Source organism: Elaeis guineensis, chromosome 13, assembly GCF_000442705.2.
Source record: "Elaeis guineensis isolate ETL-2024a chromosome 13, EG11, whole genome shotgun sequence".
Taxonomy (NCBI): Eukaryota; Viridiplantae; Streptophyta; class Magnoliopsida; order Arecales; family Arecaceae; genus Elaeis; species Elaeis guineensis.
This window is the reverse complement of record NC_026005.2, coordinates 5,420,042-5,439,472: the sequence shown is the minus strand read 5'-3', so window position 1 is coordinate 5,439,472 and position 19,431 is coordinate 5,420,042. Positions and strand designations below refer to the sequence as shown.

Genomic DNA, 19,431 nt, shown 5'->3' with positions numbered 1-19,431 from the left:
TATACTATAACCTTGAAAACCTTCATTTGATGTTATGGATACGGCTAGAAGGTGACTGTTTTGTTGTGATCACATGGATCAAACATATACTCTAGTAGTTCCAATTGCCATCCATATTGATATGGTATCCCATTGATATGGTATCTTCCTCGGGAGCTTTCTAGATGTATCCATGTTCTCAGAGAAGGATACTAGGAGGCTGATTGATTGGCCAACTATGACTTTGGGTACTCGGGGATAATGACACAGACACGTTCTAGCCGAACAATGGATACCTTTTATCTCCTGATGTGATGGGTCATCATAGAGTAGAAAAAATACATCATTCTATCTAATTAAATTACATAACTTCTACTTTCCAACGCATATTTAATGTCTACAATTTTATTTTTTTATTTAAAATTTTAAATGATAAACATATCCCTATTTTTTAAAAAAAATTATGACATCCTATAACCATATTATGATATCCTGCAGTCAAATAATAACTTCATATTTATAATTTAACTACAAGATGTCATAAAAAAAAGAAAAGATATTTTCATTCTTTAAAAATTTCATAAATTTTTAATGATGAAAATATCCTTCACTTTTTATGATTTCTGAAAAAATTATGATTTTGTATGTGCAGAAAGTCATAATTTAAATGTACGATGTCATAATATGACCGCAGGATGTCATAATTTTTTTAAAATAGAAAGAATATTTTTATCATTTAAAATTTTAAACCAAAAAAATAGAACTGTAAGCATTAAATGCATTATTAAATGCACGTTGAAAAGTGATGGCTACGTACTCTAATATGATTGGATGGTGCACTCCACATTAATTTTATTGCATCATACATGATATACGAAGACTTTCTCGGATTGCCAAAACAGCCTTCCCCAAGAAAATCCCAATCCAAGGGAAGAAAGAGAAGCTATTATTATGTAAATACATCCACACACACATCCATATATATATATATATATATATATATATATATATATATATATATATATATATATATATATATATATATATATATATATATATATATATATATACACACACACACGAGCGCGTATTTTTTTCATCAAATATTCATTCTTTTGAATAGGTCATGCGCATCCATGTGCCTTAGACTAATGAAATAAAATATACACTGCATTTCTTTATCAAGAATTAACTTTTCTTTTATTTGGCACTTAGTGAGTTCTATAAGTGGCAATAACTTGTGCTAGGCTGCATTCGTTTAGTCATATTCACCTTTTGGTCCATGCTCATTCAAAATTCAACTAATTTGACTTGTCTAATTATACAAACCGTTGTCCTTATATATATATATATATATATATGAGTAACATGATATCGGTAATGGTTTTAAGTCCTAAACCTTATCCAGGGGCAAGCCCTTCAGAGAGATGTGTCATCCAAGTTAAGAATTATTTATTTTTTATCCAAATTCATGATTCTATTTGATCTACTCTCGATCCAAACAGTACTTTACCTTCATGATTCAAGTTGGATCAAAAGTACCGACCATATCTAATCCACATAAAGTCCAAATAAAAAAATCTAACCTGTATCTTTCCAAACCAAAAAAAAAGAAAACAAAGGCGGGGGGAAAAACCTCGATACAAACCTAATAATAGGACTGGACCACCTTAGGCTTCGGAGTCAGCTCAACTTTTGCCACCCCCTGCTCAAACCCCAACCACCCTTTCAGTGGAACATCTTGACCGTAATCCTCGTTGGCCACTTGTCATCCAACAAAGGACCTAATATGGCACATCACTGTACTGGCCAAATTACCAAATCCTCCCAACTTTATTCACTGCACGTCCTCACACGCCAATCCTGTAGGCTTCCCCCCCTGGACCGGCACGGCGAAGTCGCACTCCGTTGGAGTCAATGCACACCAAGAGGCAGGGAAGGAGGTTCCATGCATCGGCCAAGAAGGCCTACCACGTGACATGCAAGGTGACCACCAAAAAGACCTTCTGGTGCGAAAGTAAGCAAAAAGAAGCAGTGGTCCACCCTGCACCAGTAAAAGGTTCTTATCTTTAGCACACCAAGGGGAGCAAGTGGGTTGGTCAGGCATCAAAGTATTCTGGACTGTGACCCACAAGTTGAGTTTCCTTAACCAAGGGCATGAGTTTGCTTGCATTTCTCCAAATTGCTGTCAATCACCTTATTTGGAAGCAGAGGAGTAAAGATGAATAGATTTGAGTCAAAAATTATTTGATCAAAATCATTTGGTAAAATTTATCTAAGAAACAACAAATGTTAGAAATTTCTAAGGGTGTCGACTTATCAAGCTAGTGAAGTTTGTTGGTATTGATACAAGATATCTAGGTCATGGTCGTGCCTTTATTTTTTTTTGGGATCTAACAAACTTTTGATAATTTTCTTTTGTCAAAAGTAGTTATATGAAATCTCAAAAGTATTCCTCCTTTAATACACTTTATTTTGGCATTAGAAAAAAATGTTGTTTCACATACTGTAGCTGAACAAGTAATTTTCTTCAGATTTGTTCCAGATCATTTATAGCTAATGTGGCTTTACTATAATTCTAGCAGTTTGATACTTGATTTTGGAGCATAGCACATTGGATATGGATGTACTCATCCTTGTAACCTTTTTTATAGTAAATAGGTAGGCTATTAATAATTATGCTTTCATTGAATAGCCAATGAAAAAATAAAATTGTTCTCAAATGCTTAAACTTCAATTGGTGCAAATTTCACAGTATCATTGGACATAGATTAGCTGGAACTGGACAACAGCAGACAATAAGCCAAGTATGCCTTAAAGTTCATAATTTTTAAGTAAAAACTTTGATGGTCAAATCTCACGGACGCCAGCATCAAGTTAGATCGAAGCTTCCTCTACCCTAAACTGGCAAGACAAATAAATTGTAGTTTGTTTAGATTTTAGACTAAAACCACTCTAAACATGCCTATAACACTTCACGAGGTCTATGTCCTAATAGTAGAAAAATGTATGGTTTCCCACAAGAGTGATGTGTTGAGTTAATACTAAACCCTTATCTATGGTTAAAATTTATCATATTTGAAATTTAAGTAGGACCACCTACCACAAATGAAAGGGAAAAAATTATTCAGCTCGAGACATTCAACTGGATTGGCTAGACCATCATTCTGAGTTGTGACCTTCCCCATAGCCTGTTATATATAAAGAGCATAACCTCAATTTAGGCCTCTATGTTGCATGCACCATCAGATGCAATTGGGCTGTAGGAAATCCCATGGTGGATAACATGCCACGCTACCTTTTGTATTTCACCAATTCTCGATCGTGCGCTATCTATCGTGTCTATGCTCCGGGAGTTATCTGGTTCACTTACATCAGGTGCATGCAATAATTTTTCCAACCTAGACCTTTTTCTCGTGCAATCGATTCAGCACGAGCAAGCCAACTATTGGCTTGATTGTCATTTGTGGTATGCTAAGTACATGCTACTCATCTATACATCTTAAATAATTTTCCAACTATCCATCGTACAATTAAAGTCAAACTTCTCCAAGTTTAGGTTATATGGTTTCATTTTTCAATTTTAAAATATCATTTATATATTTTCTAAGAACTTATTGCGGCACATGCCACACTCTAATTTGGTAAAAAGTGCAACAAAATTTTGCATATTTTCTAACTATGGAAAAGATTCATAAAAAGTTTAAATAGCCTGCAAGAGCAAGTTGATGCCAGAGCCAATGATCCATCCAACTTGAACCTATTTAATAAGTCCTGTTTTATTCATACTATAGACAGAGAAAACAGCCAGCCATGGCTTGATCAAGTTGATGCACAATTTTGTCCGTTTCATTCCATGTCCTGAGTAACTGTCGGTGCAATTTTGGTCTCTTCTCCAAATTTACATATTGTGCATTTAAATGTGTGGGCGTCTCTGTGAGAGAGAGAGAGAGGAACCAACTACTATTAGTCATATATTTTAGCATTGGCCTCCACTACTGTCAATGTATTTCGAAGGACTAAAAGATTTCAACCTTTCATAATTGATGTGAAGATAAAACCAATGTTTAGTTAAACATCAAATATTAACTTATTGAAGAAAAATATAAAATATTAATGGCTAAGCATAAAATGGAGTAGTATTAACTTCTGGAGGTGTAAGAAGACAAACTTGGGCCTACCAAATCGGCTCCACTGACAAATATGTTGACGAAATTTACGGGAAGGAAACGACCTCGCCGCGGGTTGGATGCCAGATCTCAAAGAAACCTCTCTCCATTGGCTTGTCCGGTTCCTCCCCCTTCATTTAATCATCCCCTCAGCAACAGCAGCCGTCCCACTCTAAAACCACCCTTATCCCCTTCAACGTGGGGGCCCATTTCACAGCATCGAATCTTTCACCACCCACAAAATATCTCCCAACCGGCCACATGATCACAGAATCCCAGCCATCAAAAAGGGAATCGAACATCTCGAATACGGTGTACCTCACAACGGCACATGGAAATTGGAATGAACGCCTTTCCACCACACAAAACACCCTTAGTCGGCTCCTGTCTCTGTTACCTCCAGCACAAATCCAACATGTCTGATCTTCTCTCCTTTCTCCTTCTCTCCCTCTTCTTTGCACCAAAGTTAGCCGTTGCTGCCACTGAACTAAGGCATGGGTACTACTCAGAGACGTGTCCTGAGGCCGAGTCAATCGTGCGGACGGTGATCCACCAAGCCATGATCCGAGAGCCCAGGAGCGCCGCCTCCGTCATGAGGCTTCAGTTCCACGACTGCTTTGTGAATGTAAGCTATATATCAGCTAATAAACTGCTCTTTTCTTCTTCATCTTATCACGTAACGTCTCTTCATATATCTGGGTGATTTACTTATATAAGTTTACTAGTTTCATGTTTGCATTTTTTTTTTTTTTGGTCGCTCTTTGGTTGCTATTGAATTTGGTATTGTTTTTAAGGGATGTGATGGGTCTGTGTTATTGGATGACACACCCACCATGCTGGGGGAGAAGCTGGCCTTGTCCAACATCAACTCGCTCCGGGATTTTGAGGTGATCGACGAGGTCAAGGAGGCGTTGGAGCAGCGATGCCCGGGGGTCGTCTCGTGCGCCGATATCATCATCATGGCCGCAAGAGATGCAGTTGTACTGGTAAAATAACACTCTAATAAGAATCACTTCTTTCGGAGTGTTCAATTTTATATTTTTTATTTTATCTTGTGAACCAAGAAAAATTTAGGACTAGTTTGTGATCTAGCTTTCTTTTTCATGAAGTTCCTGTTTGGGGATTTCTAATTCATACAATTTGAACGAATCAGTCCTAAAAGAATCAGACCGAGGAGTATCAGTTTTTATTCAAAAATATTTTAGTAGTAATTTTCAGTAAGGGACTGTTTGAAGATTAGATTTTAGTTCATTGTATCTTGTTGCTAAAACTCGTTCGAGACCACACAAAGGATAAAATTAAGAACTTAGATTTTAGTTCCATCTATCTTATTACTAAAATTTACTCATGCCATACAGATTACTTTCAGTGATGAGTTATCAGAGAGCAAGCATTTGGTGCAAATAACATTTTATTACTCAAACTTTATAAATCGTCAGAATTTCTAGATAATAGAAAAATATAATAGATGTAGGAAATGTGGGATTCCGACATTTGACTAATTAGAGAATCAAACATTTAAAAAAAAAAAAAAAAAAAAACAGAAAGTCAAACATAAATTGCTAATTGTTGAATGCCTGATTTTATGAAGTGGTGTTTTTTAAGTCATCTGGTCTGCTTCAAATCAGGTGTGTTTATATTTGGCAGAGTGGAGGGCCCAGCTGGGAAGTGAAACTAGGCAGAAAGGATAGCTTAACAGCCAGCCAAGATGACTCCAACAATATCATGCCAAGTCCTAGAGCCAACGCAACCTCCCTCATTGAACTCTTCTACCAATTCAATCTAAGCATCATTGATTTGGTTGCCCTCTCAGGTTCTCACTCCATCGGCGAAGCTAGATGCTTCTCCATAGTCTTCCGTCTCTACAATCAATCTGGAACCGGCCGGCCTGATCCAAACATGAACCCTGAGTATCGAAAGAAGCTGGATGAATTGTGTCCAAAAGGTGGGGATGAGAATGTGACCGGCGGGCTCGACGCAACCCCGGTCGTGTTTGATAACCAGTACTACAAGGACTTGGTTCAGATGAAGGGATTCCTCAACTCTGATCAAACTTTGTATTGTGGAGATGCTAGGACTAGAAAGGTGGTTAAAAAGTTCAGCAAGGATCAGGGAGCATTCTTCTCAGCCTTCATCAAAGGAATGGTTAGGATGGGTGACTTGCCATCAGATAAGAGAGGGGAGATCAGGAAGAATTGTCGAGTGGTGAACGACCATCCATTCCATACAACCTTGTAGAATTCTTAGAAATGAAGAATGGTCCAAGGACTTGTGGAAACTAGCGAATGGATAAAGGACACGTTCATGGAAGAATATATGATCTTTTCTCATATAACATAAGATAATCATTTATATATTATTATAAGGTTAGTTATGCATTAGATGGTATTTTGGATGTGTTTTTATCTGTCCATCGCAGGGTTTACTCGAGCTGGATATGAGAAAGAATGTTCAAAGGTTATATAGGAATGGTGACGGTGCCAAACAATTTTCCTTGCATTGAGATAAGGGTAGGCTTGGGAATTCATAAACAAAGACTTGGGCAAGGACCACTTTTGGTGGATACTGATGTTGGTAGGTGCTAAAGCAAACAGTAGCGCAGGACCACTTTCTCCCTGCTGCCTGCAGAGGAGAACGAACAGAGCGCGTGGGGCATGCAGGACCAAATGAAGGTACAGAGCTAAGGTCCCCATGATTGAAGCCTCATCAAAAAAAACTCTACAGTGACACAAAAATATGATAGGGCCAAACGGACATAGCTCAGTTGGCAAACTATTACTTCTTCTTCTCTTATTTATTTATTTATTTATTTTTATGTATAAAAATTTTATTTCTAAAAAATTTACTTTTTATGAACTCTACCCCCACAAACAGATGAGCTCTACTTTCAAAAACTCTAATTTTTATGAACTCTATTTCCAAAAACTCCAAAAACTTTATCACCAACAGCAATCATAAACAGAGCCATAGTTATTTAACGTAGAGAATGGTAAGAGCAGTAACAGATCCGGGAATGATAAGTCAGCTAGGGAAAGTGGAGGATTCATTTCACTTGGAATGGATATAGGTAGCAAAAGAGACACTGGCCCCTCCTAATCTTTAAAAAAAAAAAGTCATTTGATTATTATTTCCGTTCCTTTCTCAGAGGAAAATAAATTAATATTTCATGCATAACGATTAGTATATAGTTCTTAACATGAGTGTACTCAACGTAATGATACACCGCAAGAATGGATATGGAAATGAGTAATTTAATCATTCACAGTATCAACAAATATTCACGAATAGTAGAACTACTTTTTAGCACTGATTCTGTGACCCAATAATCAAGCACAAAGTGCACTTGGGACTTGGGAGGTACATTTAAAAATATATGCAAAAGAAATTTCATCGACCAGATTAAATGGGACTATTTCCACCAGGAAAGTGACAGAATATAATAACCACTTTGATGTTTACAATCCAAGTTGGGATAACATGCAGACAGAAGCAACCGTATACCACTCAACCTAGACATTTTTAATCATCTTTCATGACAAGCAGCAATATCACAGTCAAATAGGGGCAACAATTTAACCATCACCTATCGCTTCTGATTTTAAGACTTCAGATGATTATCTCAAAATTGGCATCAAAGAAATAACACAATACACCTAAAAATAGTTCAGAGTCTAGAATTCAATATCAAGAAGACATTTGAATCCAATTCAAAATCCAAAAACCTAAGATAATCAGCAGCACACCAAAATTCATCTCAAACATGTGGAAATACCCACCGTCTGCATATTGCTTTCCTTCAATCAAACATGCTTTTTAGGCAGCAACAGAAAGCTTAGAGGCAGCAGAGAGCTTAGATCTTCTCTTTGCCAAACTCTCACTCCTGCGCTCACGCTGCTCCTTGAGCCTGGTGGCAAGCAGCTTCTGGTATTCAGCAGCTTCAGCCTTGGCCTTGGCAATTCTCTTCTTCTTCTCGGCAATTCTGGCTCGCTTCCTTTGCAGAGTTAACGGAGTTACCAGCCTCTGGATTTTAGGTGCCTTGCTGCACTTCTTTCCTGCAATTTAATATTTACAGTAACATGGTTAACCTTTTTCTTTCTTTTTTTAATATAAAAAGTAGTTTAAAAGGGCAAATTGGCTAGGGCCCATGATAAGCCCCATGTTGGAAATACAATTTAACATAAAAGTTACATTTCTGATGCAAACAGCTTTAAAGAAGTCCAGGGGTGCATTTTTCTTGTGAACATCGCAAACAAAAAACTAATTTTAGAAGTTATGCATAAAATTTTGTCACATACAGAAAGCTACTACATTCTCAGAATACATAAACATAACGAATGAAGAAGTTGACCAACCTGATTTCGTGGTAAAGGTTCGACGGTAAGTGTTGACATATTTGCGTACATCGTCCTCCTTGGAAAGGTTGAATAACTTTCGGATCTTTGAGGCCCTCTTCGGTCCTCTCATTCTTGGCTTCTCGATATCAGTCAATCCAGGAAGGTCATTCTCACCTTTCTTAACAATCACCAAGTTCAAAACTGAGAGATCAGGACTAACAATACAACCACGAACAGATTTCCTCCTGCGCTCTCCATTACGCCTGCCATATCCACGGAAACATGGTGTACCTGCACTTGAAGCAACATAGGAAAAAATGAAGGGACGTTTACATGGCTCCAAAGATCCATATGAACCACCAGTATGGTAACATATAGGTGTCGGTTACATGGGAGTCATCGTTATTCATTTATTCTACATCATATAGTTAGCACTTGAGCCAAGGAACTGAAATGCACTTGCCTCTATGCAGCAACAGGCGGACACGGCCAGGAGTTAGAACTCCCTGCTTCATGGGAAACCCTTGTTTGTCACATCCTCCCATGATTTTAAAAACATAGCCCTTGAATTCCTGTATAAAATAGCAGGTATCTATGAGTAGCATGATCTTAATTTCCAATTTCAGACAACAAGTGAAAGCTTCATAATTGAGGTGACATCTGATTGAATCATACCTCTCCGAGAGCATCCCCACTAACTTCTTGAGAAATCCTCTTGTCGAAAAAGGCCCGACTGTACAATTACCCAAGAATATAAATAAATAATCATTGATCAGAAAGTTTTTAATAAACATAACAAACGGGTAATGCTGTTGCAAGCAACATAAGGGTATAGAACTGCAGGACAACAATCAGAGGATAAGATTTATCCAGTATGCTTGATGTAACCCCCATCTTCTTCATCAGCAAGTTACATTGTTGCAAGCAAACTTCTTAATTGCATTTATGACTGTTAGTTCAGAATCATCAAGAGACCATGCACATCCACTGATTTCAGAAATTTTTAACATACAAATCTTAGTGCAGCCTACTTAGGGCCTCAAAGCTAGTTAACCCAGAATAAATGAAAACACAGTGATAATATGTTCTCCAGTTGACTTACTAGTCTAACATCAAACAGACAAAGACAACTTTTGCAAGAACTTCAATAAAGTGTCCTACAGCGTGTGCACAAGAGAACTTAAATTATGGTACCAACCCTTCTCTCTCACCAGAGCATGACTGCTAACAGGGATCTTGTACTTCAAACTAACCTATGGGGTTTCAAAATTAAAAAAAGGCTGTGGCTTCCTAATCATGTCATGGGAGAAAAATATGCAAAATGGAAAGGAGATCAAACTGATGGATAACAAATCTAGATAAAAAAGACCTACTAAAATAACAGACTCTTGAAATATCCACTTCCCAATGATGGTGCAAGTTCTGAAGCACAGATTTTCCTAGAACCTTATTAGGGTGTACCTGACAGTTATAGAGATATTAAGCTCCATTAGTAATGCTTGACTTTAAAACTGAAAAAATGCAAACAAAAGATTGTACATCCACACAATCTAAGAACAAACTTATGACCTCTGAGATGCATAACTTGATTCCATTTGCAATATGAGATCCAAAAATAACATGACTTATGCACATAACAATATAATGCCCCCTTCACAATGATGGTGCAAGTTCTGAAGCACAGATTTTCCTAGAACCTTATTAGGGTGTTCCTGACAGTTATAGAGATATTAAGCTCCATTAGTAATGCTTGACTTTAAAACTGAAATCATGCAAACAAAAGATTGTACATCCACCCAATCTAAGTAAGAACAAACTTATGACCTCTGAGATGCATAACTTGATTCCATTTGCAATATGAGATCCAAAAATAACATAACTTATGCACATAACAATATAATGCCAAATTAGCACAACAGGAAGTCTTAGCGCACAATTTGAAACTGGTTTGGCCAACTGAATGACCTTAGCCAGAGAGAACGCCTTTCTCGGCAGGCTAGGTGAACTTCATCTTGCTGTTTTGGTCCAGCCTTGGCCTATATTGCAAGAAGAGGAAGGAAAAAGAAAAGGAAGGAAAAGCAGAAGGGAGGATAGTCTTAAATGGTTAAGCAATGAAAGGTCAATCATATAATTGCTGATTGGTTGGTGTAAAGATAATGGCCAGCCGCTATTTCTTGTTCAATCTTTTTTGTGAGCCCATCTTAATTGATTTGTGTTCCACCAAGGTTTTACATCTCTGTAGGATTTTTTTTTTTTTTTTGGTGTGCGGGGAGGGGGTTCCCAGCCATCTTGTCCCATTCCTATGAGAAAATGGGACTGAGATGGGTTCATGACTCTAAAACCCATCCATGCAAAAAGAGAAGAAGAAAGAAAGAAAGATGAAGAAAATGAAAAAATGAAAGGCAAAAAGAACAAAAATGAAAAAAAAAAAGAAGAAAGGAAGGGAGAAGAAAAAAGAAAGGAAAGAAAAGACGGTAAAGGAAAAGAAAGAAAATAATAAACAAAAAATAAACAAAAAAAAAAAGATGAAAGATATTAAAGAAGGTAATATCTTTATTGAGGATAATTTCTAATTCTTACATTTCATTGTTCTCCAATAGGAGTATATATAGATTACAAGGTCTAGCTATTGTAGCAATTACAAGAAGAAGGAATATCTCGATTACATACCAAGTAAAGAGAAACCAAATGTAGAATAGCTAAACAAGGAGAAAGACCAAATAAGAGAGAAAGACCAAATAGGAGTGCCAGCCAAATATGAATATGTGTTGACTTGCTAAACATAGGAAAGAGCCAAATAAGACTGCAAGCCAAAATAGAATGTTGGGTTGGAATGATTGTGTGCTGATACACCCCCTCAAGATGAAGAATCGGGAGCACGAATCTTCAGCTTGTCCTTTAGGAACCTAAAACGGGAGGTACCCAAGGGCTTGGTGAGAATATCGGCAAGCTGATCTTGGATGGAGATGAACTGAACAGATAGTTGATGTCTTGCAACACGTTCACGAACAAAATGAAAATCAATTTCGACATGCTTCGTGCGAGCATGAAAAACAGGATTGGCCGACAAATAAGTGGCCCCAATATTGTCACACCATAGAATCGGAAAACCATGTAAGGGATGGCCAAGTTCCTGAAACAATGACTCAAGCCAGATAAGTTCAACTGATGCATCTGCTAAGGCTTTATATTCAGACTCTGTGGACGAGCGGGCAACTGTTTTCTGTTTACGAGATGCCCAAGAAATGAGGTTGGGACCGAGAAAGATTGCATAGCCTCCAGTGGAACGCCTATCAACCCCACTACCCACCCAATCTGCATCCGAGAAAGCTTGGAGAGAGCGAGAGGTGGATCGGCGAATGTGTAACCCATGATCAGCTATAGCTTGAAGGTACCGTAAGATGCGTTTGACCATAATCCAGTGATCAGTATTAGGAGACTGCATAAACTGACATACTTTATTCACTGCAAAGGAAATATCCGGACGTGTCAATGTAACATACTGAAGAGCCCCAACAATGGAGCGATACTGTGTGGGGTTCGGATGGGGAGCACCCCCTGAATCAGAATCCTTTGTCATGGCCATTGGGGTCTGAACAGGTTTACAATCAACCATGCCTGCCTTTAAAAGAAGATCTTTAATGTAGCGGTTTTGAGATAATAATAATCCAGCAGAGTTCCGAACAACCTCAATTCCTAAGAAAAAATGGAGATCACCAAGATCCTTAATAGAAAATTCCTTAGCAAGCTTTTGAAGAAGAAGAGAAATCTGACTGGAGTCATTGCTGGTTACCAAAATATCATCAACATAGATGAGCACATAGAGGACATGAGACCTCATCCTTAAAATAAATAATGAAGGATCAGTTTTGCTGGCAACAAACCCTAGTCGGAGAAGAAATTGGGAGAGACGGTGAAACCAGACACGGGGTGCTTGTTTTAACCCATATAAAGATTTGTGGAGATGACAGACATAATCTGGATGGTCGCGATCCTCAAACCCTGACGGTTGGGACATGTAGACTTCTTCTGTTAGGTTGCCATGTAAAAAGACATTATGAACATCTAATTGCCGGATGGACCAACCTTGAGAGATTGCAATACTTAGAATAGACCGAATGGTGGTAGGTTTGATAACCGGACTGAATGTCTCGTTGTAGTCGAGGCCAAGTTGCTGATAGAAAATGCTGTGCCGATGGAAAGGTGAGAGGGGTCGTTGTGTTGGGTGGAGGAGAAGAGGGATTGGAGGAGGTGGAGATAGATGAACTGGTGGCCATGAGAGAGCACAGAAGGAGGAAGAAGAAGAGATGCTCGTTGGAGCTTCAATGGCTCTGATACCATAAAGAAGGTAATATCTTTATTGAGGATAATTTCTAATTCTTACATTTCATTGTTCTCCAATAGGAGTATATATAGATTACAAGGTCTAGCTATTGTAGCAATTACAAGAAGAAGGAATATCTCGATTACATACCAAGTAAAGAGAAACCAAATGTAGAATAGCTAAACAAGGAGAAAGACCAAATAAGAGAGAAAGACCAAATAGGAGTGCCAGCCAAATATGAATATGTGTTGACTTGCTAAACATAAGAAAGAGCCAAATAAGACTGCAAGCCAAAATAGAATGTTGGGTTGGAATGATTGTGTGCTGATAGATATCCACCAGGATGTACGATCGAAATTGTCATCTGGGCGGACGGAACAGCGGAGCATCCCATTCCATAGAGAAACCGAAACATTTTTGTCCCACGAGATTTAAAACCTCGTTTTCCTCAACCAACAAGATCTGATTTTTCCAACGTTCCAAACAACCAATAGCGTTGATTAATTTTCTTACTTTATTCATTTCCTTAAATATCTAAAAAATGATATAGATGTTCATAAACTTAAAATGTTCCATCTACTATTTTCCCTTGGGAGTCCTCAAATTAACAAAATTGCAGTAACAAGTGGTCAGCATCAATTCAAAATAGTGAATAACTTATATAATGGCAAAAGATATTAAATTTTGGAAAAAAAAAACTCTCCGCACTTTACTAGATATCAAAGCAACGCAAAAACAAAATACATGGCCAAATAGCGACTCATTATGTTTCTTATACAAAAGGAAATAGACTCTTCAACTGCATTTAGCTTAAGAATAAGAAAAATGGGAATAGCAAACTTTATGGCCATGGGGATGGTTATGCCACAAGTTATGCCAAATTTTGTTTGGCTCTACTTTTTGGAATAACTTTTGGATGATGACCTTTATGTCCATAAAATAAGTCAAAGTAGGCGTAAAAGGAGCCTTTACACCAAGGAATAGGTTATGACAACTCCTGTTTGTAACAGCTATTCCCGTCATAAGCAAGTTTGACCAAGAAACTATTCCTTGGTTATGCCTCCTTCCAAAATTTTGCCTTGCAGATTCAAGTCACATCATACAAACCTTCTGTCTGCTTTATGCCTGAACCAAATGCAGCCTTATATACAATTTGCTATGACACAAATAGCTCCTAGACATCTACTAAAAGGGCTTTGCAAGCAAGGATTGCGGAACTGTCTTGAGCCATCCGGTTCAAAAAACCAAGCCATATCAATGGTGGATTGAGATGGTTTCCGCAATCAAAATGAGAAACCGATGAAGGGAACAAGAAAAAAAGGGAGGAAAAGAGAAAGAGGAGGGGGGGGGGTGGCCGAGAAGGCCTACTGCACCTGATGGAGGGCTAAAGGAGGGGCTTCGCCCTCCTCCCAATCGAAACAAGCACTTGGCCTTTGTTTCATTTTTTTTTATTTTGTTGAAGTCCGCAATGACGTTGCCAACTTCACTCGCAGAAAGCCTCCAAAGGCCTTTGGAGGCCCTTTATCCCTCTCCCTCTCCTTCCTCCCCCCCCCTCTCTCTCGCTCGCTCTTTCTCTCCTGTTCTCTCATCGCCCCTCTGTTGTGTCAGTTTGAGCCTGATATAAAGCGGCATGGAAGCATACCGAACCATGCTACTAGCCGATCAATCTAGGCCCCAGTATCAGCAAAGCAAACTTTGTTTGCAAGCTTTATAGACACTACCCACTAGTTCATAAATAAGGCTTCACTTGCTGGTTGCATGCTGACACCATCAAATCCAAAGTAACCCCAACAAACATAAGGACATAATTTAATATAACAAAAGGCTTCTACTTAAACATGTCATGCACAATATGACTATGATGTGGAAGGTTTATGAATTGTGTATCAAGGGTTGAAACAGGCATTCAATCTAAGCTCTTAGTGCATGTTTTTCATGCAGAAAAGAGCCTAATAGAACCAATGATTTTGAGTTGCTTAGTTAACAAATTAAACATAACAATATAAGGGACAAATCAAGGTTTGCAGACTCGGTACTGGAGCTCGTGCCGATCGGCCGATGGTACGGATCAGTATGGATTTGTACCAGACCGGACTGGACCGATGCGAACTGACATAGAGAAAGAAAGCGAACCGAGAGGAGGAAAAGAGAGAAAGAAAGAGAAATAGAGAGGGGGAAAGAAAGAAAAAGAGAGAGGGAAAGGAGTTGGAGGAGCCATCGGATGGCGGAGTCCATGCGTGCGGCACTCGTGGGCGTGAAACAGGGGCGATGCCCTTGTTTCATGAGGCTTTTTTTAAAAAAGCAGAAAAAATGTGACGCCAGCAATTGGGCCGGCTTCGCCTTCACAGCAATTGGGCCGGCTTCACTTCAATGAAGCCAGCAAATCAATTGCCGACTTTACTGTTTTTGTCTTTTTTTTAAAAAAAATTTCAAAAAAAATGAAGTCGGCAAGCTGATTGCCAACTTCACTATTCATCACGTTTTTAAAAAAATGCGATGAAAAAACAAGGGCCGCCGCCCCTGCTCCACAGTCGCGGATCCGCCTGCGCGGTTTCCATCGACCAATGGCCATGGCGGCCACCCGACAAGTTCCGATGGGCCCTCCACCAACAGCACCCCCCTCCGATAAGTCACTCCCCCCTCTCTCTCTCTTTCCCTCTCGTTTAAAAGCCCTAACAGGCGAACCAAGCCGCGAAGGCTTCCACCGCCCTCTGATAGGGCTAGAAACAGGCTGGGCCACACCTCTACCCGAGCCCAGCCCAAAATATTTTTTTCGAACTTCGAGCCGGGCTTAGGCCCAAAAAAATTTAAAACATAAGGCCCGAGCTCGACTTGAACCCAATCGGACCGGCCCAATCCCGAGCCCAAGCCCAAGCTCGAGACTCGACCCAACCCCCTCCCTCTTTCCTCTATTTCTCTCTCCTTCCCCCTCTCTCACAAAACTTCCATACACTTCGCCGCCTCCCTCCGCGAACGCCGGCCCTCTCCTCCCCTCCTCTGTCGGAAAGAGAGAGGTTGCAAAATCGTCGCAGGAGATCCCGCAGGTGAGGTCGAGGCCGTTGAGGACAAGGGAGACCATGACACTGGAGTTGTCGTAGGAGATCCCACCCTAGTCGCAGGGGCAGGATCCCTCCGATGGGTGTTGCCAGGAGTCGATGACGTCGGAGGGGGGTCAGTGCGGATGCCGTTCTTGAACTCCAGGAGGGACCGGATGTCGTTGGAGGGCACGACGACGGAGAGCCAACTGACAAAGGAGAAGACTGCGCGAGTCAAAGGATAGGATGTTGTCGGAGGATGGATCACGCAGTGCTCTATGCTCTACCAATCTCCCGACAATAGGATGAGGATGGGTTGGAGTAGTTTCTGGGGGGTGGACGGACAAGAGCGGCGGACGGACGAAACCGACAGTAGACGGATGAAGCTAGGGCGAAGGGTGCGATGGGGGAAGACCGGAAGATGGGTGCATCAGGTGGAGAAAAGATTTTAAGCAACCGAATGAACGAATCGATTTGAAATTTTAAGGAGAGTCCTAATTGACCAAGATTGGACTCAGACTATTGATTGCATCAAACTCATTTAGAATCAGGCTTGACTGGGCTATTAGGTTTTTAATAAAATTTTTTGGACTATTGATCGGGCTGAGACTCGAGCTCGGGCCAGCTCGGGGCGGGTCAAAGATATGCCCGAGCCCGGCTCAAAAGACAAACGGGCCCTATATTGAGGTCCAAATCCAACCTGAACTATTTCAGACCGAGTCCAAAGCCCGACCCAAAGTCAACCCGACCCGATGGGCCTCAGGCCGACCCAAGCCCAATTCCAGCCTACCCTCCGGCGGCCACAGCGGGCCACCGACACCCTCCGACGGTGTCATGATCTCTCTCCTCTCCTCTCTCTCTCTTCCTCTCTTTTCCTTTCTTTCTCCCTCGACGTTGACGTGTGCCGCTTTCCAAATCAGAACCATCATGGTTCCACGTCGGTCCAGTTCGACATGCCCCAAACCACCAGGTTTGGAATGGTTCTGCAAACCATGGGACAAATATATCTCTATAAACCAAAAATTATTTGTTTACACACAGAAAGACAGCATATAAGAATTAAATGAAGACACAATAATATCCTTTTTTTCAAGTCATTAAATATTAGAGTGGTCAATAGTTATTAGAGTGAACCAAACCAAAGCATATAAAAGCAAAGATTTGCTCAAACACAGATAGATATATATATTTCCTTAGACTACTGTTCAAGCAAATAGACCCTTAACTAAGTTCAACAAGAGAAACGCTCGCATCGCACAAACACGATATTTACCAAAAAATGATTTAACCGTATAACAAATGAAAATTTAGCTTCTCCAAAGGCATAGACAACATAACAAACACAATAGGTATTAAGAAGCACCTCTAGGCTTCAGTTGATTATTTCTACCTCACCATCACATTTCTCAAATTAAACATATTGCAAAAGACTGCAAATTCCCATTAAGGACTACACATCTAGAAAAAAAGCAAGATACACATCTCATGGTGTTGAGATTTCATTGCATCCAGTTCTTAGGACCACCTGTACAACAATAAAAACAGCACCTTATGAACTAATTGCACCCATAACTCATTGAAGATTTCAATATCAACAACAAAGAGGCAAAGCACCATCTATTTTATGATCTTATGAGATTAGATAATTGTTATGACTCAAGGACAAGATATATTTAGCCAGCTGAATCTCCTTCTCTAACTGATCTCTCTAGTAGCAAATTTCAATATATGTTGAATACATCCTATATGATATCCCACTTGTAGGTAATAGTTCAATAAAAACAAGCACTTGAATTTTCAAGATATCTGTCAGATATCCACTCTACAAGCGAAGAACATTGATAACGTAAAGTATACAAAACAAATTGGGACACCAAAGAAGAATTCAAGGGTCAAAACCACCCCACACATGCCACCATATCAAACTAGCACTAAAATGGCTCTCAATTCATGATTAAACTTTAAAATCATAAATTAGATGCAAGGTTAGGAACACATAAATGCATATGAGTTTTAAGACTGAATCTTCAAATCATGATTTTGACTCTGTAACCATAATTTATTTGCATGTGAGCATTTATCTCATGGCAGAAAGCAGCTTGCCACATAAAAAAGACACATAGTCAAAAAGAAACTCAAGCCAAGGATGACAAACCAAAAAATTAAAGCATGCACGATTACTCTCGCAAACTCCAAGCCTGCATGCATTAGAATGTTGGAACATGTATCTATACAAACAATTTCGAATAGAAAAATGAAATCCACCACAAATTTTAATTTCAGATTCATGCAGAGCCTCGGAACCAATATCTTACTCCTCCACAATTTCCAAAGTTGCAAGCTGCAAAGTGTTCCAAGAATAAATGTGATATAGCACAAGCTCTTGTGATCCCACTCAAATAGCAACAAATCAACAAATTTATTAAAATTCAGGGTTATCTACAGCAAATTATCCAGACACTCAAAGCCACATAATCCAACCACCTGACAGAAATTCATAGCCAGCTCCTAAAGGCATTTATTTTATGCTCATGTAATTGACATCCCTAGCCATCAACAAATTCAACTACAAAAAGCATTCATTCCATCAAACAAACCAATTCTGCACCATACTTGGCTGTCCAAACAATCAAAACCTTAAAGAACTGAAACCCAAGTATTTGCCATCTATTCCACTCTATATCCTACCTTTCCAGTCAGCAAAAGATCAAAACTTTTACATAAACCCAAAAAGAGATTCTATCCTTCCTCATTACAAAATACTAACAATTTGGCAATCTACAACTAAAATCCAGAAACTTTAATCATAGCAACCATCAAACTACACGAAGAAACGGTCGGAAAAAATAAAGAGATGTAAGATGATAAAAAATATCCAAAAAAACAAATGAATAACATGTAAGATTCTTATTTAAACAGATTCTCACAGTTTTTGATCGTCATCAATCTCAAGTTTCTTCTGGCATCCAGTGGTGGGATTTGCGATGTTAAACTGCATTTTGGAAGGAAAAATAACAATAAAAAGATCAGATAAGCCGAAATAGTGTAGAAATTCTCCAAGCACTATTATTAGTCAGAAAAATCATCAAGAAAATGATAAAAAAGTTTAAAGAAAGGAACTTTTCTACATTCAGGACTAGGTTTTGATGCTTAGGTTTAAAGGGATCACCTTCATCTTGGCTCTCGCCTCTCTCGCGCGGAATCGATCGGAAGGGAGCGCGGCGCCGAGAGGGGAGAAGCAGCGGCTGCTAGGGTTTTCTTGGATACGCTCCTGTTTTTGATGTGGCCCCCAGTTATATATAAAAATGGGCACGTGCGATGCACCTGATGTGAAGAGATGGTAAAAGTGTCTTCGATTATATTGACGGGCCGGGCTGGATCACGCTTGGACCGGACTTGGGTAAGAGAGTACACAATTTACTTGGACCTGGACCATTTCGCCCGACCTTCCAGGGCTCCGACCTGACCTTACTCGATTAGGTTTCGAGCGGGAGAAATTCTTTGTGCACCACGGATGATATAGAAAATTCAATATAGAATACATCATTTTATGTGATTTATCTATATAACTACTGCTTTTCGATGCATAT

The 19,431-nt window shown here is 39.3% G+C and overlaps 2 protein-coding genes across 2 annotated transcripts; one reads left to right on the top strand and one right to left on the bottom strand.

Moving 5' to 3' along the window:
• The first annotated feature begins 4,447 nt into the window (after nt 1-4,447).
• LOC105056778 (peroxidase 17) lies at nt 4,448-6,526 on the top strand. The gene is made up of 3 exons (XM_010939082.4): nt 4,448-4,773; nt 4,943-5,134; nt 5,796-6,526. The coding sequence occupies exons 1-3, from the start codon at nt 4,480-4,482 to the stop codon at nt 6,384-6,386; spliced, it is 1,077 nt and encodes a 358-aa protein (XP_010937384.2). The 5' UTR covers nt 4,448-4,479; the 3' UTR covers nt 6,387-6,526.
• Nucleotides 6,527-7,560: 1,034 nt separating this feature from the next.
• Nucleotides 7,561-19,117, bottom strand: LOC105056777 (small ribosomal subunit protein eS6). Its single transcript, XM_010939080.3, has 6 exons — nt 19,011-19,117; nt 18,769-18,833; nt 9,158-9,215; nt 8,946-9,054; nt 8,501-8,773; nt 7,561-8,200 (listed from the first exon to the last, which is right to left on the bottom strand). Exons 1-6 carry the CDS (start codon nt 19,014-19,016, stop codon nt 7,962-7,964), a joined length of 750 nt encoding a protein of 249 aa, XP_010937382.1. The 5' UTR covers nt 19,017-19,117; the 3' UTR covers nt 7,561-7,961.
• Between the last annotated feature and the right edge of the window lie 314 nt (nt 19,118-19,431).